We start from the raw sequence: 23490 nt of genomic DNA on the forward strand, positions 1-23490 counted from the left end.
TGAACTTTTGGCATTTTCACCAAGGTGTAAAAAGTGCAATGAAAAGCAACCAGGATATGGGGAATCCAAAATGCAATATAAACAGTAACAAATGAACTTTATTACAAAAGAATAACAATCATGCTTAACAGAGTGGGAAAGGAAAAAAATTAACCTAAATAACTGGAAAACACTATTTTTGGTAGCATGATATAAGGCTAAAAACAAATCTTTTCTTTTTTTTGAGAAAGAGGGATTTTTGCTATAAGGCTCATGCGCTTTCCAGAGAGACAGAAAGCAAGAAATCAATCCTGGGAGGGATGGCCACACCACAATTCTTTCCCCTCCACTCTCCTCCTGGGATCTCGGGTGCACACACACCTGGTGTGAGTTTCATGCCTCCGGGTCCGGGACTTGAACCACAGTTGGCCATGTGGGAGTCCAGTGACTTAATCATTATGCCATCTGCTGGTCCTGACAAACCTTTGTATTACAGGATGCTGGTTAGTAATTCTGAAACTGCTTTATAGGAATACAAAGACTAATCACGTAGGTATTGTCGTTAGTGAAAACTGGTATCTTATCTGATGGAAAGGGATTAAGAATAAGGGAAGCAGAGGGTTAGAACGAACTCCCTGGTCCTAGATTGAAATCAGAGGTACCAGAGCTCTTCATGTGCAAATGGACAGATAGAGAAATAAATTGTGTGCAGGGGTTAGTGTACATGCCTACGTTTCCTAACTCCTTTTGCAGAGAGGTGCCTACAATCAAAGACACCCCAGGAGCAACAAGCACCCTCGGTGCCCTCATTTTGGTATCTAAACATCATTCTTCAATATAAGGAATGAGGGATTCTTAGAGATAAAAGTTCATTCTAAGGTGGAGCTGAAAAATGACCAAAGGGCCTAGGGCCTCTTGTAGCACCAGAAAGGATGGCGTGTTCAAACAATGATGGGGCATATGGAAAGGATAAAGAAGCCGCTTTGCAGAAGCTCCTAGTGGCCAAAATCTGAGACAATTTGGGCAAGACAATAATGACAGTAATGGATTGTAACTCCCCACATAAAGGAAATACCCAGGCATCCATTCCAAACTGTTGAAATAATAAATTAATCATGGGGAAAGACATTAGTGGGGAAACTGACAATGTTCATATAAGGTCTGTAGAGATTTTTAAGTAGTATTTTGTCAATGCTTATTTTCCAGTTTTCATAGCTGGTTTTAAAATCTCCACCCTGGGGCCAGCAGGTGGTGTGGTGATTAAGGCACTGGACTTCCATGTGGCTGATAGTGGTTCAAGTCCTGGCTGCTCTCTCTCTCTCTCTCTGGTCAAATTAGGAAGATAATAATAACAAATAAAATAATTTGTTTTAAAAACAATAAAATAAAATGAATAAATAATATATTTTATTATATATAAAATAAAATGAATAAATAATATATATCTTTTAAGTCTCTATCTTATTTTTGCACATCTTCTGTAAGCCTACAATTATTTCAAAATAGGGGCCAGCAGATCATGTACTGGTTAAGGTAATGGACCCCCACATAGCCACTTGGGATCTGGCAGCTTGAAAATCATGCCGGGCAGGTGTGCATGTGTGCCCGAAATCTCAGGAGGAGAATGGAGGAGAAGGGATTGCAGGGTGGCCATCCACTGGGGTAGTGATTTTTCACTTTCCCACTAACTGTCTCTCTCTTGTCTCTCGGGCAAGCACATGCACTTTATAGTAAAACCTTAAAAAAAATTATTTCAAAATAAATTTTTGTAAAAATCTGTGGCAAAGGCGCCCTTTGTGGGCATCAGGTAGCCCTAGTTCTATGCCCTCCATTGACCTCTACCCGAGGCATAGAACAATGCCCTGTGCCACTTTTCAGGAAAGACATCTAGCCAAAGTAGTTGCAGCCAACAGCTGGGGAGGAGGAGGGAGCATTTGAACTCTTTACAGCACTCATTACATATAATGAGAAAATCTGGAGGGAGAGGAATGCAGTGAACTAACACCATGGCAAATGGTTGCATTTACAAAACATGTCTTCTTAGAGAGAAACATCTTGTTCTCGTCATCATAGGGAGAATTTCTTGTCTATCACTAAATAAAATGCTACCTAAACAAAATGCTGAAATAATTTTTTAAAGTAATTGAAACAAGAAAACACAGCCCTAGGGCCAGCAGGTGGTATAGTGGTTGAAGTGCTGGACTCCCACATGGGTGACCGTGGTCCTAGTCCCTGACCTGGCAGCTTGAAGTTCACTCCGAGCACATGTGCATCTAGACACGAGAATGGAGGAGAAGGGATTGCAGCTTGGCCATCTACCCTGGGGGATGATTTCTCGTTTTCAGTCTCTCCAGCCAGCACACACGCCCTATAGCAAAAAGATTAAAAAAAAAAAAGAAAGAAAGAAAAAAGAAAACCCAGCCCTGGCTAACATCTAATCTAAACCAGACTTGAAAAGATTAAGATCGTTGCTACACTGAGTGAGTTACACTGTTTTACTAGCCATTCGCTCTTTGTATAAGGTTGTCGGGAAAATCATGACACATTCCGGCACAGAAAAACATGTCATGACTTTCCCGACAACCTAATATTAAAGTATTGAAATATTAAAGTATTAAAATATTGAAATAGTAAAGTATTGAAAATGATTAAATATGTTAAAAACAAACCCTTTACTTACTTTTTCATTTTTTATAGTTACATAAAGGTAAACCTCAAAAGTATCATCTTCCACAGCACACAACTTGGCTTCCACCTGGGAAGTTGCTAAAAGCATAAATGAAAGCATAAATTAGCTGATACTGAAAGCATCTAAAGGACCAGTAAATGGCGTAATGGGTACGTCGCTGGACTCCTATGCAGTGGACCATGGTTCAAGCTTCAGACCCGGTAGCTTAAAACAACCAGGCGTGGATGTGTTTGTACTCAAAATCTCAAAAGGAGACTGGAGGAGAAGGGATTGTAGTGTGTGGCCATCTCCCCTGGGGTGTGCATATGTGTGTGTGTGTGTGTGTGTGTGTGATTTCTCACTTTCTCTCTATTTCTGTCTCTCTAGCAGCAAGCACACATACCCTACAGCAAAATCTCTCTGAAAAAGAAAACAATTATGATTATTTTCCACCTAGTCATTTCTGCTAACCTTTAAAGAACACCCAGCGTTGGAACCAGTAGTTAGTGTAATGGCTATGTCGCTAGACTCCCACGTAGTCGACTGCGGTTCCCATCCCGGACCCGGTGGCTTAAAACTCATGCCGGGCGCGTGTGCATGCGTGCTCAAGATCCCGAGAGGAGTACGGAGGAGAAGGGATTGCGGCGTGGCCATGGGCTGGAACAACCACCACATAAGCCCCAAAGCAAGGAGAGATGGAAAAGGAATTGCAGCGTGACCATGCCTCATGGGAGGTGCTTTCTTGCTTTCTCTCTCTGTGACAAAGTTAAAAAAAAAAAAAAAAAAAAAGGGAAGAAAGAAAGAAAGAAAGAAAGAAAGAAAGAAAGAAAGAAAGAAAGAAAGAACGAACGAACGAACACCCAGCGTTGGAAGCCAGCAAGCAGCATGGTGGTTAAGGCACTGGATTCCCACATGGCCAACCATGGTTCCAGTTCCAGACCTGACCACCTAAAAATAAAAATGGGTGCACGTGTGTACATGCCCAAAATCCCAGGGGGAAAATGGAGAGGAGACTGCAGCATAGCCATCCCTCCTGGGGAGTTACTTCTCACTTTCCCTCTCTCCACAAAAACATCCACCCTGCGCCAAAATGCCATAGAGCTTCCTTGGGCAATGTGGGCAGAAGAGACCTGGGGCAGTTAGGAAAAGGCTCTCCAGACTGTAGTAAGGAGACTGGGTCCTTTGTCCCCGTTTCCATAACCCGCTGGCATCCTATGACTACCGCTCAAGTACAGTCCTCAGTCTTCTCTTCCAGGGACTTCCAAACCCAAATTTCCCATCACAAACTTTTTTTTTTTAACTGCCAGAGAGCCTATGTGCTTGCCAGAGAGAGAGAGAGGTAAAAGAAAGAGAAAGCATCCCTCCCCCCACCCCAACACACAAAGCGATGTGGTCACACTGCAATCCTCTTTCTTCCAATTGTTCTTCCTGTCAGGATTTTGGGCACACTCACACACATGTGCAGCATTCCCTTCAAGACTCAAGATTCTAACCATGGTTAGCCATAGGGGACCCAGCTCTCTTAGCCACTGAGCTAAGGGGCTGACCCTTGGTCACAGTCTTGGATGCTCCATGGATCAGAGTACTTGGCAACTCTATAAGAGACTTAATAACCAAACAGCAGCTCCACGTTTTGGTACCCATCTGACACTACGCTAAGTCCTTAAAACCTTTCGCTACTTGATTTTTGCCACAAAGCTCTGAGGTAAGTACTGTTACTGTCATTTTACATCTGAAGAGATCAGACTCAGAACAAGTTAAGTAACGTGCCCGCGGCTGCTGAGAAGTGGGAGAGCAGAAATCAAACCTAGGCCGTCTGCCTCCTCCAGGTTTGTATTCACATCTCTTATCATGCCCCAACCACTCCCAAGGGCCAAACCTCCAAACCCAGCAGTGTTCCCAACCTCCTGCTTCTCCCAGGTTCAGAGAATCTGGGTTTCCTTCACCCAGATGATGAGACAGCTCAGGAGAAGGGCCAGGACTGGACCTACCTAGGTATGGGGCCCAGCCTAGCACACTAACTCTCTAGAACAGCCCTGTGAGGAAGGCCCAGCTGTTTGACTACTGACTGCTAGGAGTTAAGATGGCAGCCACAAAGAGTCTGTCACTGACATAAAATAAAGACAGCGCACTAATGAGAAGTCAAAGACATTTCATACCACGGGACTTCTAGAAGTTGGTGGACAAAAATTAAAGTACGAGTTTATTTTGGGTGCAAAAAAAATTAAAATCCATGCTTAGTTTTTCCATAATACATATTTCCCATAAATTTCTTGAAGACCTATATACATCTTAAGTCAGCAATAATGATTATTACATAATAAATATCCACTTACTATCCCTTGCCCATGGTAATAGCTATGCTTTTACGAACTGCTGTTCTAATAATACGTAAATTTATTTTACAGTGCTGCAGCTTGTATGCAAATTAAGAGACAGATGTTAACACAACAGCCCCTTTCAAATTTCAGCTGTTGATTGCTGGTATCTGCATTCACCTGCAAAGTTCCAGGGCTGCAGAGACATCAGGACACTTGGGATAAGAGTTCCAGGTCACTTAAGGAATCCTTATGAGGTAGGGCAGACAGTTAAGAAGGCACATCTCAACCTTCCACCAACAGAAGATTAAGCCACATTGGGTGTCAGTTCTTTTTTTTTTTTTTTATTTTTTTTAAGAGATATTTTTGCTTTAGGGTGTATGTGCTTGCCAGAGAGACAAAGAGACAGCGAGAAATCACCCTCCAGGGCAGATAGCCACACCACAATCCCTTCTCCATTCTCCTCTCAGGGTTTTTGGACACACATGCACATGCACCCAGAGTGAGTTATGTCACCCAATCTGGAACTCAAACCACGGTCAACTACGTGGGAATCTAGCGACGTAACCATTGTGCCATCTGCTGCTCCCAGGTGTCAGTTCTAAGCAGACCATAGTGAATATGCCATAGCCTTACCTTTGAGAATGTTCTGGAAGTACTGGATAGCGGCACTGTCCCACTTCTTGGCAGGTCTGGAATGGTGAACAGATTAAATAAATATCATTTTGTACACCATGCGCTGGATGTTTCTGACACTGTAGATCTAACGTATGATGCAGCAACAGGGAGCTTGGCTCTCACCCTGCTCTGGGGTGAAGATTCCAGCTGTATCCAGGCTGCACCAGTGCAGAGGCTCCCAAACAGAGGCCCCCTGAGAATACTGTGCCCACCATGGCTTCATCTGTCACAACCCCACTGTCCCCAGTTACCTGTGACAACCAGAACACAAGCTCCCTGGGGTATGGGTGCCGAGTGTGCAGTGCCCAGCACAGACTAGCACAGAAGGGGCTAAACTAACACCCTAAGAAACAACACGGGAAAGGCAGTGGCTGTCATCTCATGGTATTCCTCACTCTGTGACTTCAGTGCCTTTTTCCTGTCTGCCATTTTATTTCTAGCACCGTGTCCTTTCTACACCTGTCCTATGTTTTAAAGAGGAAGTCATAGGAAACGCCACAGACAATGAAAAAGAGAAACTAGTATCTGGAAGCAAGGAACAACTAACTAACTAAATAACTAACTAAATAAATAAATGTAGGTTAGGGTTAGAAAGGACAATTTATGTTTCCACTGGTTTTATGTGTTCAGAGATGCCACTGCCATCCTCTAAGAGTTGTCTTAAAGACTGAATGGGGGGACCAGCAGTTAGTGTAATGGCTATGTCACTGGACTCCCATGTAGTCGACTGCAGTTATGTAGGTTAGGGTTAGAAAGATATATTTATGTTTCCACTGGTTTTATGTGTTCAGAGATGCCACTGCCATCCTCTAAGAGTTGTCTTAAAGACTGAATGGGGGGACCAGCAGTTAGTGTAATGGCTATGTCACTGGACTCCCATGTAGTCGACTGCAGTTCGCATCCCGGACCCAGTGGCTTAAAACTCAGGCCGGGCGCATGTGCGTGTGTGCCCAAGATCCCAAGAGGAGAATGGAGGAGAAGGGATTATGGCGTGGCCATCCCCCCTGGGGGGTGGTTTCTTGCTTTCTGTCTCTGTCTCTCTCTGTCTGGCGAGTGCACGTGCCCTATAGCAAAAAAAAAAAAAAAAAAGACTGAATGGGGCCAGCCCCATAGTGCAGTGGTTAACCACTGTGCAGAGGGAGCAGATACCACATGGCCCGTCGCAGGTTCAATGCCAGCTCTGGCAGCTTGCAAAATACATCACAAGCATGCGTGACTGGAATTCTGATGAGTGGAGAAATGGAGGGAAAAAGGATTGTGGTGTAACCAGGCCTCATTGGAAGGTGATTTTGTCTTGTGCACATACAATCTCTAGCCTTAAAAAATAAATAAATAAATAAATAAAGTTAAATGAGGTAATGTACACAAAACACTTAAGACACTTAGCCTTGTGCCTGGACACAATCAGTGCTCCAATACATTAGTTACTGTTATTTTTACTAAGGAATACAATTTTTAAAGAATTATTTATTTAATTTATTTATTAGTTTTCTTTAAAAAAAATTTGTTACAGGGTACATGCACTTAGCAGAGAGAGACAGCAAGAGAGGAAAGGAGGGAAAATGAGAAAGCAAGCCACCAGGTCTGGGACTTGAACCGTGGTTAGCCATGTGGGAATCTAGCACCCCAACCACCATGCCACCTGCTGGCCCCACTAAGGAAGATAACGATTCAAAAGAATTACAAAGAAATTCTAGGGAGAGACGGTAAAATAAAGAAAATAGTCTTAGGTACCAGCAGATGATGTAATGGTTACATTGCTGGACTCATGTTGTCAACCACGGTTCGATTCCCAGACCTGGTGGCTTAAAACTCACACCAGGCATGTGCTCTTGTGTGACCAAAATTCTTTTGTTTTTTAAGATTTATTTATTTATTCATTCATTCATACATTCATTCATTTTAATTTAACCAGAGAGAAACACAGAGAGAAAGAGAGGAAAGTAAGAAAGCAAGCCACCAGGTCCATGAACCCTGGTCGGCCATGTGGGACTGTCCAGCGCCTTAACCAACACACCACCTGCTGGTCCCATGTGACCAAAATTCTAAGAGGAGAATGGAAGAGATGGGATTGTGATGTGGCCAGGCCACTGGGGGATGATGTCTTGCTTTCTGTTTCTCTGTTTCACGCAAGTGCCTGCACCCTATAGCAAAAATCACTCTCAAAAAATAAATAAAGTTCTAAACCCTTGCTACAAACACACACATAAAAAAAAAAAAAAAAGAAAAAGAAAAGAAACAACAACAACAACAAAAACAACTAATAGCCTTTTCTAAAAAAACAAATGTTCCTGAGTCAGACAGTGGTGCAGTAGTTAAGGTGCTGGACTCCTACATGGGCAGCCACAGTTTGAGTCCTGGACCTGGAGGCTTGCTTTCTCACCTCTGCTCTTCCTGCCACCTGTCTCTCCAGTGAGCACACATGCCCTACAGAAAATTTTAAATAATAATTACTAAAATTAAATAATTTTTTTTTAATTTCCTGAGGGCCAGCCAGTGGCATGGTGGTTAAGGTGGCCAGATCCCTCATGGATGACTACACAGTTCGAGTCCTGGACCTAGAGGCTTGAAACAAACACCAGGTACGGTATGTATGTGTACCCAAAATCTCAAGAGGAGAATAGAGGAGAAGAGACTGCAGCATGGCCATCAGTCCAGGGGGTGATTTCTCACTGTATCTTTCTCTAGCCCTATCCAGCAAGAGCACAGACACAAATTCAAAACAACAACAAACCCAAACACTCCTAGTAAGAAAAAGGCAAACAATCCCAGCAAAAATCAATCTACTCTATGAACAATCGGCCTCTCTCTCTCAAACACACACACACTAGACACATGAAGAGATACTCAACTTTACAAGCCAGAAAAACACAAATTAAAGCAAAATGCTATTTTTATCCCACAAACCCGCAAAAAATTAGAGCCTAATAATATTTGATGTTGTGCGGGAAAAGCAGCACTTCCTAGTAGTATAAATTGCTATAGTCTTTTTGGAGAAAATTTGGCAGAATGAAAAATGATAATGCACCTATTTAAAAGGTGTCTTCTTGGGGTTAGACGGTGGTACGGCAGTAAAACGTGATGTTCTGTGAGGCTGACCCCTGGGAAAGTTCTGGGTTGGCATCCTGAGACCTCCCTGAACACACAGGCCTGCCCGGCTGGCACCTAAATCACACCTGGAGGTCGGCAGGTGGTTTCCCTGGAAAAGAGACGGTGAAGGGAGCAGGGGTTGCTGCTGCACAGGAGACCCTCACTTCCAAAGTCTCACAGGGCAAAGATGCGCACACGGTGGTGTGGGATGGTTGGAGGACAGCCCTGAGGAACACCCGGGTCTCAGCAGAGACAACTGAGCTGATTATCGTATTACTGCAGATTCTAAGGCCAGACAACAGGAGTGGTGCATTCACCACCCCAAAGGGACTGAGTGATGGCGGTAGGGATGGAGAATGGGGACATTTCCAGAGAGCCCACAGAGGCATCCACAGGAGACAGCTTCCAAGCACAGAGGACACAGTGTATCATCACCAGGACAAACAAGCAGAGCCAGGTTCGGGCTGTGCCCTACAATGCCATAGCCTGGGAGAGGGTGGACACCAGGTAAGAGGACAGGACTGCCTCTCCAAGGAACCACAGGAGACAGAAATGAAGCCACCCAATGGTGCAGAGATCACGCCCACATCCCACAGAGTCCTGCCCAGTGCAGAGATCCATCCTGTACGAACACCAGCAACGTAACTGAACACTGGGAAAAAGAAGCCAAGAGGAGGGCATGTGTACATGTGTGCATATGTCTCTACATCTGTGTATTACACACACACACACACACACACATATATATATATATACACATTTGAAAGAATTATTTAATTTTATTATTATCATTATTTAATTTGAACAAAGAGAGACAGAGAGAAAGGGAAGTTAGAGAGTAAGCCGCCAGGTCTGAGATCCAAACTGCAGTTGGCTATGTGGGAGTCCAGTCCCCCGACCACCATATCACCTACCAGACCCTACATTTTATATTTAAAAAAAATGTTTGAATTGCCAGAGGACACACATTCCTACCAGAGAGAGAGAAAGACAGAGAGACAGGACTGGGGGGTAGAGAAAGCACGCCCTCCACGAGGAGGCATGAACACACTGCAGTCCCTCCTCCTCCATCTCGTCACCCTGCTGGGACTGTGGGCAGATATGCACAAGTGCCCAGTGAGTATTTCTAGCCTCCAGGACCAGGATTCCAACCACGGTCAGTCACAAGTGATTGGGCTCCCTTGACCTTTGGGGTCAGCTCTGTTTTATATGTTTTTTTTTTTTTTAATAAGAATTTATCTATATTCTTATGAGAATGTAAAGTGTAAAATGGCTTGGAAACAACCTAGTTGGCCATCAGAATGGAATGGTTAAATACAGGTGTATCAATTATATCCACCCACTGGCAAAGAGCTTCTTCAATATGTCGCACATTCCAAAGTTGCTTCTGCAAAGAAGACAGTATGCTCCAACTTTCATGAAAGGCTCCACACAGACATAAGTGTATGAAAGCACTGACAAAGGTGAAAGTTCACGGTGTGAATGGACCACAGAGGCCGCCCAATAGGGAAGACATGGGCCTAGAGAAATACATAATGAACTTCTTTTAATGTCTCATATTTCTAGGTTTTATTAATGTTTTTCTTTACAGTTAGTTAATTAATTAATTAATTAATTGCTATAAAACCTTTGTGCTTGCTGAAGAAAGAGAGGTGTGGGGTGGAAGGAGGACATGAGGATATCCCAGAAGGGACATCCACACCACAATCCCTTCTCCATTCTTCTCTTGGGATTTTAGGCACACATGTACAAATGCCCAGCATGCTTTTCAAGCCGCCGGGTCTAGGACTTGAACTGCGAGGTTGGCCATGTGGGATTCAGCTGCTCTAACCTCCACACCAGCTGCTGGTCCTAATGTATTAACTTTTTGTAAGTTAAAAAAAAACAAAAGGCAAAAAGCAGAGCTCAGGCCCTATTCCAAACCCCCTTGACCATGGCCCTTGGAGATGGGCCTAGGGAACACTGCCGCCCAGCCAGGCTGGACAAACACTAACTCAGAAACCACCTCCTGAAGAATGGAGAACTTCAAAATGGCCAGACGCTTCTACAGAGGAACTGATCTCGTATAAACACTTGTTTACTGGATTTGAAGTTATGTGATGTAACCTGTTGGAGGAGCTGTACTCACACAATCTCGGCACTGTCTTCACAGAAGTCGATGTGTAACGTCATGGGCTTTGTGCAGTACAGCCTGAACTTTTTCGCTCTGTAAGGAAGCTGCATGAAAGACTCAACTGCAACTCGGATGCTTCAAAGTGAAACACAAACAGTCCCATTCAAAGGTAAATTAACATACCACGTATTCCTTTACAGTATACCTAGACCATTAATACATTTAACATAATACAACATATACAAAAATGATTCTCATCTAACAAATACCAATAGCACACAAGCAGGGGGTTGTGACAGAGGATGCCAGAGCTATAGGGGGAGGGGGCGGGGAGGAAAGGGAAGCACTTTGGGGCCAGCAGGTAGTGTGGTGGTTTAGGTGTTGGACTCCAACATGGCCAACCACCGTTCAAGTCCCAGACCTGGCAGTTTGCTTTCTCACTTTCCCTTTCTCTCTGTCTCTCTCTGGTGAGCACACGTGCCCTATAGTAAATTAAAAGAAAATAATATTAACAAACAAAGTTAAATAAATAATTCTTTTTTACAAAAGGAAGCACCAAATCTAAAAAAAAAAAAAAAGTCCCCATGGGGGACCAGCAGGTGGCGTGGTGGTTAAGGCGCTGGACACTCCCACATGGTCAACCAGGGTTCAAGTCCTGAATCTGGTGGCTTGCTTTCTCACTTCCTCTCTCTCTCTCATTATCACCCTCTGTCTCTCTGCTCAAACTAAAAAATGAATAAATAAAATAAATAATTATTAAAAAAAAAAAAAGTCCCCATGGAGTCACCCACAATAGTTATTTTTGTGATAATTATGGTTATCACAAGCTGGAAAGACATCTACTCTTTCCTTAAGTATCTGAAGATTGCCAGTGTCTGAGAAGCCCTTCTGCCCTGAAATTTGAGAGACATTGGTTGTTGCATTTGAAGTCTATTTGGTATTGCTTTGTCTTCACTGGAAGAAAGGTCCTCATGTTTATTAAACTGATGTCCTCTTACTCTGGGACAGGAAACTACGGGAAAAAATGACCAAAAACACCAAGACTGACTTGTTGCTAGTGTTTCCTAATGGACTGTGATGTGTGGTTCCAGAATCAGTGAAGGACACTATCATCAGCCAGGGACTGGCACATTCTGAAGTCTCATCCACCCTGTGTGGGAGACCATCTCAGCCGACCTTTCACCTTACAGACAGGACAGAGATGCCAGGAGGCGGGGCTCACCCACATTAAACACCATCTGTCAGTAGAACCTCAGGAAAATTTGGACTCCGTAGCATGTTTTTTTCTTATTACAATCATTCTGACTCTTTAACTAAGCTACATCCCGGCTTTGTTAGGGTGGACATTCAGGAAACACACATTTGAGGATACACACCCAGGGCTGTCCAGCAACCTTCCCCTTCTGCAGAGAAAGGCAGCATTTCTCTCTCTCTACACCCTGGGAGCCAGCAGCCAAGCCTCTCTGAAGGATCCACTCCAACACGTGAGCAAACTGAGGGGAGAGGCCTGGACAGCAGCTGGCAAAGAGCACCCAGGGGAGGTAGAGTAAACAGAGGCGCCTTCCCTGCCATCTCCCGGAAGGAAGTGGAGAAAGGTCCTGCTGCCTTCTGAGTCTTCCCTCACTATATGCTCTTGCGGTCAATGGAAGCAGAACTGGAATCTGCAAGTTCTCCGTTGAAGATAAAAAAATTCAGTTTTATCTTTCCTGGGACCAGCAGTTACTGTAATGGCTATGTTGCTGAATTCCCATGTAGTCGACTGTGGTTCGAGTCTTGGACCCGGTGGCTTAAACTCACGCCGGGCACATGTGCGTGCGTGCCCGCCCAAGATCCTGAGAGGAAAATGGAGGAGAAGGGATTGAGGCATGGCCACCCCCCAAACCCAGGGGGGGAATCCTCACTTTCTGTCTCTCTGTCTCTCTGGCGAGCACACGCGCCCTATAGCAAAAACCTCTCCAAAAAGAACTCAGTTTTATCTTTCCTCTAAAGGTAATGACCCCTCGACTCTTCTTTGAAAATGTCCTGTAAGGGGCCAGCAGGTGGCATGGTGGTTTAGGGTGCTGGAGGGTGGTTAAGGGTGCCGAACTTCCACACAGCCAACTGCAGTTAGAGTCCTGCTGGCTTGCTTTCTTACTTTCACTCTCTAGCTCTCACTCTATTCCTCTCTGATCAAATTAAAACAAATAAATAAAGTTAAATAAAATAATCCTTTTAAAAATAAGAAAATGTCCTATAAAACATATTTGTCTCCTTCAAGCATGTAAGACAAAGCAAATACATACATACTTTTTAGATTTTACTGGAATATACTTGGCAAAATCCACAAGAAAACACTCTGCCAGGTAATGGTCCGCCGAGGACATGATTGATTTAATAACGGCCCTGCACCAGCTCTTCAGTTCTTGACAATAAACCACACAAACCTACAAAAAAAAGTGAAAGGTTTTGTCTAAGTTCAGTGAGAATCTCCAGTGATATGAGAGAACAGAAAGGTGCTCTCAAAATCATCTCAGCCTACCTATTTCTTTCTTTTTTTTGGAAAAGTTTTTGCTATAGGGTGCATGCGCTCGCCAGAAAGACAGAGAGAGACAGAGAGACAAAAAGTGAGAAATCACCCCCCAGGGGGGATGGCCACGCCGCAATTCCTTCTCCTCCATTCTCCTCTTGGGATCTTGGGCACGCACACACGCCTGGCATGAGTTCAAGCCACCAGGTCCAAGGCTTGAACCACGGTTGATTACATGGGAGTCCAGCGACACAGCCATTACGCCAACTGCTGGTCCCTCAGCTTACCTATTTCACCTAACAGATGAGGACAAAGATGCAAGGAGGTGGGATCTGCCCACACTAAATACTGTCTTGTCAGTGGAAGAACCTCAGGAAGACACAGTCATTTGATTTCCATGTCGTTGTTTTATTTTTCTTACTACAATCATTTCAACTCCTTAACTAAGGACAATTTTGATAATATAAAAAAGGGAAAATGCATTGCTTTACTGTCTTAAATTGGAGAGCAAAGCTTATAAGTGATTGTCAATCATGTATCAGACCAACATGAACCTGCACCTCCCGCGCACCCTTCCCTTTCTCTCCCCAAGGCTTTCACGCCCTTCAGCATTAGTTTACTGTCCACCACAACTGGACGCTGGCTCTCTGATGACGTGGATCTTTGTCTGTTTTGTTTACTGCCGTATTCCTGTCACCTGATACAGTGCCTGGCATATCCTAAGTCTTCAAAAAACAACTTGTAGAGTGGCTGCATAAATGCCTACAGTCTTTTTTAAGGGGAATCACCTGCTGAAGGGACAGTCAGGGGCATTGGGACCAAAGAGCATAACCAGCTCTCCTGGCAACAGCCTTTAAAGCAGACTAGTGGGGAGAGCTGTGTTCAAACAGGGAAGAGGCAGGCCAGTGGAGACTCCCCACCTTTGGAATTTCAGTACGAAGGTACAGTAGAGCCACAGCGCAAGGGATGGTTCTTGAGACCCTCACATGCCCCCAAACTCAAATAATTCCAGAGAAATCCTGAGAAAGGATGAATGGTATTCCCATTTAGTGCTAAAGTCAAAGTTACTCGTAGGAATGCCATACCTAGTTAATCATTCACACAGCCAATGGACGTTTAAATTATTCTACTGGACACTCCACTAGCAAAAAAAGGAACACAAGTGTCAAAAAGTTCAATGAGGGTTCACTGATCACACAGTGGTTAAGGCAGCTAGATCCCACATGGCTGACTATGTAGATCAAGTCCCAGACCTAGCTGCTTAAAAACCATGACAGACACATATGAATATAGGCCCCAAATCTTGAAAGGAGGGCGATGAAAGAGGAGGGACTGCAGTGTGACCATGCCCCACGCAGAGTGATTTCTCATTTTTCCTCTCTCTCTGCATCTCTGTCTCTGGCAAGTGCACATACCCTGTGGAAAAACTGTTTAAAAGAACAATAATTACAAATGATAATTAAACATGAGATCAAATAGAACTTTAAAAATGAAGAGGAGAAAGACAGAAAGACAAAATCTCGAGAGAGAGCTAGGCACAAATTGCGATGCTGAGTATCAACAAAAGCAAGAATCAAGCAAGTTCTTCCATCTTTACAGTATGAACTATATTATGTCATGTTAATCAGACAGTCCTAATAGAGGAAGGGAAGTTCTATACAGAAAAATTCTGGCTCATGAATGCAGAAGGGGGACCAGCAGTTAGTGTAACGGCTATGTTGCTGGACTCCCACATAGTCGACCACCGTTCGAGTCCCAGACCCAGTGGCTCAAAACTCACGCCAGGCATGTGTGCGTGCGTGCCCAGGATCCTGAGAGGAGAATGGAGAAGGGATTGCGGCGTGGCCATCCCCCCTGGGGGGTGATTTCTCGCTGTCTCTCTGTCTCTCTCTGTCTGTCTGGCGAGCACACACGCCCTGTAACAAAAACCTCTCGAAAAAAAAAAAATGAATGCAGAAGGAATGAGGGAAATCACCACGCTGCAATCTGAGTGAAAGAACTGATTTGGGCAGCAGCAGTGACCAAGTGGAGAAGCTATTACATGAAATACCAATAGGCAAAGCCAAGAGGGAGGCACGAGGCAGTCACCATCTGAATCCATGGGTGAATCTTGGCATCACCAAAAGTGATTATCTCTCAATTAAGTAAAATGTGAAGGTCACAGCACATCCATTCTTGCAGAGAGGTGGCGGGGAGAAGTGACTCTAAATCTATTCAAAGCTTTATATTTACCTATATTAACTATCAGTTCATAGAAAATACAGGGGATAGAGGAAAAAGTTAAACCACTGTCACAAGAAAAGAATCAGGCTGTCACAATGCAGAATATTTTTGGGCTGGCTCTGTGGTCTAGTAGTTGGGGAGCTAGAGCCCACATGGCCAGCCACACAGTTTAAATCCTGGTCCTAGAAGCTTAAAAAACATGCAAGGGGGCTAGCAGGTGGCATGGTGATTAACATGCTGGCCACTCTTACATGGCCAACGGTGGTTCAAACTCTGGACCTGGCAGCTTGCTTTCTCACTTTCCCCCTCCTTCTCTCTGCTTCTCTCTGGTCAAACTTAAAATAATAAGAAGAAGTAAGATTAAGTAAATCCTTCTTTGAAGAAAAATACGCCAGGTGTGTGTGTGCGTGCCCAAAATCCCAACAGGAAGGAGAAATGGAGAAGGGCTGGGGTGTAACCACCCCCCATTGGGGGTGACTTCTCCTTGTTCCTTGCTGTCTAATGAGTACACATGTCTTTCTGGCAATTAAAATGTGTGGAGTGTTTTTAAGGACAATTGACTGGGTTTCGTTATGTTCAGTAAGAAAATAGTATGGTAAAAATAATAAATAACATTATTCATGATAATGGGGGAATTCAAATTACTTCTAATTTTTCTCAAAAGAGCTCACAGATTCTAGTGTGCTATGACAAAAGTTCAACCTCTTCCGAATAATGGCTGCAGAGAGAATCAGGTGATGGGCAATGGGAGCTGAGGCTGCAAGAAGGCAAAGAGGGGCCATGCTGTGGAGTAAGGGAAACAGAGATGCATGAGCTGGCCAGAGTCATGGGCAACCACAAAGGAGGCGTCAGCCCTAGACTGAGAACCCCATGCTCACTTTGCTGAGGTCCCTGCACACTCACTGGGTCTCAGCTAGAAGGATGGCCCTACTGCCTGGAGATAGATGATATGCCATCTCTCTCTCTTTTTTTTTAAAAAAGAATTATTTAATTGTATCTATTCATTCATATATTTTAATTTGACTAGAGAGAGAAGAGAGAGAGAGAGAAAGCAAGCCACCAGGTCTGGGACTTGAACCCTGGTTGACCATGTGGAAGTGTTCCATGCCTTAACCACCACACCACCTGCTGGTTCCCAACATGCCATCTCTTACTGCCCCACATGAGCCTCACACAATAACCCCCTTCCATGACTAGCTTGAATTTTGTGCATTCTAAAGAACTTAACACGAGGCAATGATTATAAGCAATTAAAATAATCTTAAAGTTTTCCATCAACTTGGTTGTTAAAATATACCTTACGTTTTGAGTAGCGTTTCAAGACACAAGGATTTAGATACATACCTGCCCTTCTTCTAACATTAATGGTTTCACTTCTATATCTTGACACGCACTGTTATAAAAGTCGTTCATGGCATCATTTAGCTTTTGATAGTCAACTTCATGATCTAAAAAGGGATTACATCCTTTTATAATAACCCAGAAGCAACCTGGATCGTCAACCTGTAAGTGTTAAGAGACAAATAAAACATGATGTAAAAGTAGATCCATAAAATAATAAGCCTTAGACCCATGGTAACTGTTTCTAAGTGTGCTAACAAGTTCTTGACAAGTACTTTAATCTTACAATAATTGGTCAAACCAAAAATAAAAAGACCAAAGATAAAGTACTAAAACATGAAAGCAATAATAAGTAATTCTCAGTTATATGCTATAAATCAAAAAGCAGACATTTTCCATCTCCTCTATTTTGAAAATATCCATAATGATATACAAAAGCAAGCTTCAGAAAAATGTTTTTAGTATTTATTTAAGAAAGAAAGAAAAATATGAAAATATACACATTCTGCTTATATTTTTTTAAAAAAATGTTAAGAGAGATTTTTGCTATAGGGTGTGTATGCTTGCCAGAGAGACAGAGGAAGACAAAGAGATAGTAAGTAAGAAATCACCCCAGCGGGGATGGCCATGCCACAATCCCTCGGCCTCCATTCTCTCACGATCTTGGGCATGCACGCACACACGCCTGGCCTGAGTTTTAAGCCACTGGGTCCGGGACTTGGAGAGCAGTTGACTTGGAATTCTGGGCACACAGCACACGCAAACACATAAGTGTGGCACTCAAACCACAAAGCCGGCCATAAGGGATCCAGCCTCATTACCACACCACCTGCTGGCCCCTCCAACATATTTCTTAATGTCGCCTACTGAAAGAAGCAATAACATTCCAAGTCCTAAATAACAGGTGGTGGGGATGGCAGGTGATGTGGGGGTTAAGGTACTGGACTCCCACATAGCCGACCACAGGTCAAGTCCCAGACCTGATTGCTTGTTTTCTCACTTTCTCTTTCTCTCTTCTGTCTCTCTTTGATCAAATTTTAAAATAATAATAATAATTATTAATAAAATAAAATAATGCTTTAAAAATAAAAACAGGTGGCAGGGTTATTAATGTTCACATTAGTATTTTTTCCACTTTTCTGAATGTTTGAACAATTTTATAGTAAATAATAGGCAGAAAGAACAATAGTCATTCTGGTTCTGGTGATGGCAGAAGAGTAGATAAGTCGCCTGCAGGTAACAGTTATAAACCCTGGAAAAATTACAAAACAACTACGAAGACTCTAAAGAACTACTAAAATCACAGAAAACCTGCAGGACAGCCAACCCTGGAAAGAAGGAAACTTCTTATATAGCTTTTCCCTGAAAACATTCCCAGCCCACATGGTATGCTAAGGCTACAACTCAAGCAGAAAGACAAGGTGTTTGTGGCTTTTGGGGGGAGGGAATCTGGGGCCACCAGAGTAGCAAAAATTAATAGAAAAAAAATTCTGAAAAGGAGAACAATGGAGGGGGAGCCCTGGAGCTGGCATGCGAACACCTCCCTCACATCCTCAGTAGACCCTCAACTGCATAGGTGAGACTCCAAGGAATCCAGAGAGGACCAACAGTTGGAAGGCTCAAAGAAATACGTCTTAGCTGCTGCCCCCACAATATGTAGAGCTGCGGGCACACAGCAACTCCGTCCAAGCCTGTGCACAAGTATAGCAAATGTGCCCTGGCTTCTGGCAGCACTGGGCCGTGTCCTAGGATGACCACAGCGTCCCGTTCAAATACCTGCCCGTAAAATCTCAATGCTGTCAGAATTTCCTTTTGTTTTAGCCAACACCTGGCATAGGTTCCAGACCTCCCATTCTTAGAGCATGTACTAAAAAAAGCTGACCTTTGAGTATCATCTCTTACTTTGGAGTCTCTCTAGGACCTGAAAGCCATTCCTTTGAAATGTCGGGATCAGCAGATGGTATAACAGTTACGTGGCTGGACACTCACATGGCTAACAGGGGTTCAAGTCCTGGACCCAGAGGCTCAAAACTCACACCAGGCACGTGTGTATGCATGCCCAAGATCCCAAGGGAAGAATGGAAGAGAATGGACTGCAGAAGGGCCGTCATCCCTGAAGGGTGATTTCTCACTTTCTGTCCTGGCCATCATCCCTCAAGGGTGATTTCTCACTTTCTGTCTCTCCGGCAAGCGCATGTGCCCTATAGCAAAAATCTCTCCCTAAAAAAAAAAAAGAAAGAAAAATGGAAGAAAGAAATGTATCATCCAATAGGAACGGACTCCACCTCCCAGTCTCTATAGGAAGCTATAATAGAATCCTGACTTCCACAACCACAGACACAACCTGCAGACACAGCAGGACTCCTCACGGTCACACTGACCAACTCTTTGTACTTTTGCACTTGAGTCCTGCCCTCCATTCTCCCTTTAAAACACCCAGTCACTGGGCCAACAGGTAGTATAGTGGTTAAGGCGCTGGACTCCCAGATGGCTGAATGTGGTTTAAGTCCTGGACCTGGCGGTTTAAAATCCACATCAGGTGTGTGTATGTGTATACTCAAAATCCCAAGAGGAGAATGGAGGAGAAGGGACTACAGTATTGCCATTCCCCCTGGAGATGATTTCTCACTTTCTCTTTTTCTCTATGTCTCTGGCAAGCACACACGCCTCGTAGCAAAAAATCTCTTAAAAAAAAAAAAATCCAGTCACATCTGCACAAATTGGAATGGAGCTCAGCTCTGTCCTTTACTGTCAGTAATTGCTGAATAAAATTTATTTCACCACCTTAACTAATGTCTGCTTTTATTTATTTATTTGGACACATGCAGTTGCAGGAGACAGAGGGAAAATGAGAAACCATCCCAGAGGAAGAAAGGAACGCTGCAATCTCTTCTCCTCCATTCTTCTTTGGGCATATGCACACACACGGCATGATTTTCTTTTCTTTTTCTTAAAGGATTATTTTCTTTAATTTTATTTATCATTATTATTATTATTTAAGTTTGCAACGGGGGGAACCAGCAGTTAGCGTAATGGCTATGTCGCTGGACTCCCACGTAGTCGACCGCGGTTCGTGTCCCGGACCCAGAGGCTTAAAACTCACGCCGGGTGCGTGTGCGTGCGTGCCCAAGATCCCGAGAGGAGAATGGAGGAGAAGGGATTGCGGCGTGACCATCCCCCCTAGGGGGTGAGTTCTCGCTTTCTGTCTCTATGTCTCTGTCTGTCTGGCGAGTGCACACGCCCTACAGTGAAAATCTCTCCAAAAAAAAAAAAAGTTTGCAACAGGGCATTTGCACTCACCAAAGACAGAGACAGACAGAGAGAGAGAGAACGAAAGAGAGAGGAAATGTGAGAAAGCAAGCCATCAGTCAGGTCCAGGGACTCGAACTGCAGTTGGCCATCTGAGAATCCAGCACCGTAACCACCAAATCACATGCTGACCCCACCTGGGGTGATTTTCAAGCCACCAGGTCCGGGACGCGAATTGTAGTCAGATATGTGGGAATCTAATACCTTACCCACCATGCCACTTGCTGCCCCTGCTCAGTTTATTTTTTTAATTGCCAGAGGACACGTGCTTACCAGAGAGAGAGAAACAGAGACGGAGAGAGAGAGAAAGCATCCCCTAATAGTACATGGTCATGCCGCAATCCTTTCTCCATTACTCTATCCTGCTGGGATTTGGGAGAAGCATGAACATGTGTCCAGCATGCTTTTTTGTATGGGTTTTTTTTTTTTTTTGGAGAGGTTTTTGTTATAGGGTACGTATGCACTCCTCAGACAGAGACAGACAGAGAGAGACAGAGAGACAGAAAATGAAAAACCACCCACCAAGGGGATGGCCACGCCGCAATCCCTTCTTCTTCATTCTCCTCTCAGGATCTTGGGCACACACACACATGCGCCTGGCGTGAGTTTTAAGCCACCGGATCCAGGACTTGAACCATGGTCGACGACATGGGAGTCCAGCGACATAGCCATTACGCTAACTGCTGGTCCTCCAGCATGTGTTTTTAAGCTGCCAGTGCCGCGATTTGAGCTACGGTGGCCATGTGGGATCTGACTCCCTTCATCACTAGGCTGCAGGGGTGGCCCATGCTTTTATCTTTGATATCCATCACAAGAAAATGAAGTTTGGAGTAGAAGTCCTGCCACGGTACAGAAGCTTAGGAAGCACCTCACACTCCACAGAAACTCTGAAGTGCAATGCTTGAGAAGTAGTCTGCATTGCCAGACTAAGAGACTGTGCTCTAGCAAGAAGGGCAACACCAAACAGACACATACAAAGTGTACGCCACGCTTCCCAAACTGCAGACTGACCCGTCAGTGATTAAACTGTAAGCCGATTCAGTATGGCCATAATGCCCGGTGTAACGGACACAATTACTAGAGATGTGACTAAATGAAAATGTGTCCCAGCTGCTGTGATGCTGCAGTAATGCAAGTGTCCTGCAGGGCTGGAAGTCACATGGCCAATCACAAGTTCCGACCCCCAAGATGGCTTGAACATATGCCAGACACACATGCAGGCACCTGGGATCCCAAGGATCCTTCTCTCATCCTTGTGTGCCTGCGGGAACTCTCTAAAGAAAAAATAAAAAATAAAAAAGGACAAGAAATGAAAATGTGAGAGATAACCGAGAAAATATTAGCTGAGGGCCAGCTAGTGGTGTGGTGGTTACAATGGCTAGATCTCACATGGCCTATTACACAGTTCAAGTCCTAGATCTGGTAGTTTGAAAGTATACCAGGTACTGTATGTACATGCATGCCCAGAATCCTGAAAGGAGGGAGAAATGGAAGGGAAGGGATTGCGGCTGTCCCCAAGGGAGGGTGTGTGTTCACTCTCCCCACCCTCCTCTCTCTCTAGAGAGCAGACATGCCCTGTGGCAAATCCATTTTTTAAGTGACCCTAAGATACCCAGATGTCACATGAACAGGCAAGGAGTCAAGAGAAGCTAATAAATACATTCATGAACTTACGGATCAAATTATTGCTATGGTTTGGATGACCCACTCCCCAAATTCTTATGTTGATATTTGATTGTGACAGGATTAAGAGGGTGAAAACTGAATCTAGGGTATTGAAAGGTGGGGCCTTTGGGAGATTAGGATTAAGGTTATCAGGGCAAGTCCCATGATTGACTCCTGCTGTCTTTATGAGAGGGTGTGAGATCAGAACAGAGACAGATGCCTGTGTCCTTAATCATGCTGAGATGCCACAGAGGCCCCTTCCCAGGTAGAGCCTCTGGACTCTGGACCTCCGAACACAAGCTGAATCTTTATTCTTATAAATCGTCCAGTTTTAGGTATTTATAATTATTAGCAACAGGACTGACTAGAACAATAATTATAGTAAATTTTAAAAAAAAATCTCAGGTGAGAAAAACTACTTTAAAAAAAATGGAAAAGGTAAATTCCAGAGCTGAATAGTAAAATTTTCAAATGTACTAGTGGTGCACTCACCACTCCATTCAGTATTGTACTAGAGGTCCTGCTCAGTACAGTAAGACAAAAAAAGGAAGACTGGAAAGGAAGAGATAAAATTGTCTCTATTGGGACTAGCAGTTAGCATAATGGCTATGTCGCTGAACTCCGATGTAGTTGACCGTGGTTCAAGTCCCAGACCCAGTGGCTTAAACTCACGCCGGGTGCGTGTGCGTGCGTGCCCAAGATCCCGAGAGGAGAATGGAGGAGAAGGAATTGCAGTGTGGCCATCCCCTCTGGGGGGTGATTTCTCACTTTCTGTCTCTCTGTTTCTTTCTGTTTCTCTGTTTCTCTCGGTCTCTCTGGCAAGCACATGTACCCTATGGCAAAAAAACCTCTCCCCACAAAAGAAAAATTGTCTCTATTTATACACAACATGATTATCTACATAGAAAATCCTGAGAAGTCTATAAAAAACATAAAAACTACAATGAAGCATCAGCCAGTGGCAGAGTAGGTGATGCTTCTGGATCCCACAAGACTGACTGTGCAGCTCAAGTCCCAGACCTAGCAGCTTGAAAAACACTGAGCACCTGTGCATGCATGCCCAAAATCCAAGACAAGAATAGAGGAGAAGGGATTGCAGCATGGCCATCACCTCTGGGGTGAGGGGGTGCTTTCTTATCCTCTCTCTCCAGCAAGTGCACACACCATGTAGCAAGTTTAAAAAAAAAAAAAGAAAGAAAGAAAGAAAACCATAAACCATTGCTGAAAGAAATTAAAGACATAAGTAAATGAAAATACATCCATGTTCATGAGTTGTAAGACTTACTGTGCTGTCAATACTACTCAAAGCTATCTAGAGACTCAGTTCAATCCCTATCAACATTCCGGTGATATTTTTGCTGAAATAAATGAGCCCATCCTAAAATTCCCGCCAAATCTCAAGGGACCCCCAAATAGCCAAAACAATTATGAAACTTACAGCATGACTTTGAAACTTACAACACAGCTACAGAAATCAAACAGTGCAGTACTGGTATAAAGACAGACATGCAGACCAATAGAAAAGGATAGAGAGACTAAAATAAACTCTTGGGTATATACTTGACCGATTTTTGACAAGGAAGCCAAAATTAGTCAATAG

The 23490-nt window shown here is 43.9% G+C and overlaps 1 protein-coding gene across 1 annotated transcript in view; it reads right to left on the reverse strand.

Annotated features, from left to right (window-relative positions):
- The window catches only part of TDRD12 (tudor domain containing 12), a 96946-nt gene that overhangs the window by 63071 nt on the left and 10385 nt on the right, over nt 1-23490 (reverse strand). The window contains 5 exon segments of the mRNA XM_027768073.1: nt 2660-2745; nt 5602-5657; nt 10862-10981; nt 13133-13269; nt 16920-17078. Coding sequence (XP_027623874.1) covers nt 2660-2745; nt 5602-5657; nt 10862-10981; nt 13133-13269; nt 16920-17078 — 558 coding nt within the window.

Source organism: Tupaia chinensis, unplaced genomic scaffold (genome assembly GCF_000334495.1).
Source record: "Tupaia chinensis unplaced genomic scaffold, TupChi_1.0 Scaffold145396_1, whole genome shotgun sequence".
In the NCBI taxonomy this organism is placed as follows: domain Eukaryota; kingdom Metazoa; phylum Chordata; class Mammalia; order Scandentia; family Tupaiidae; genus Tupaia; species Tupaia belangeri.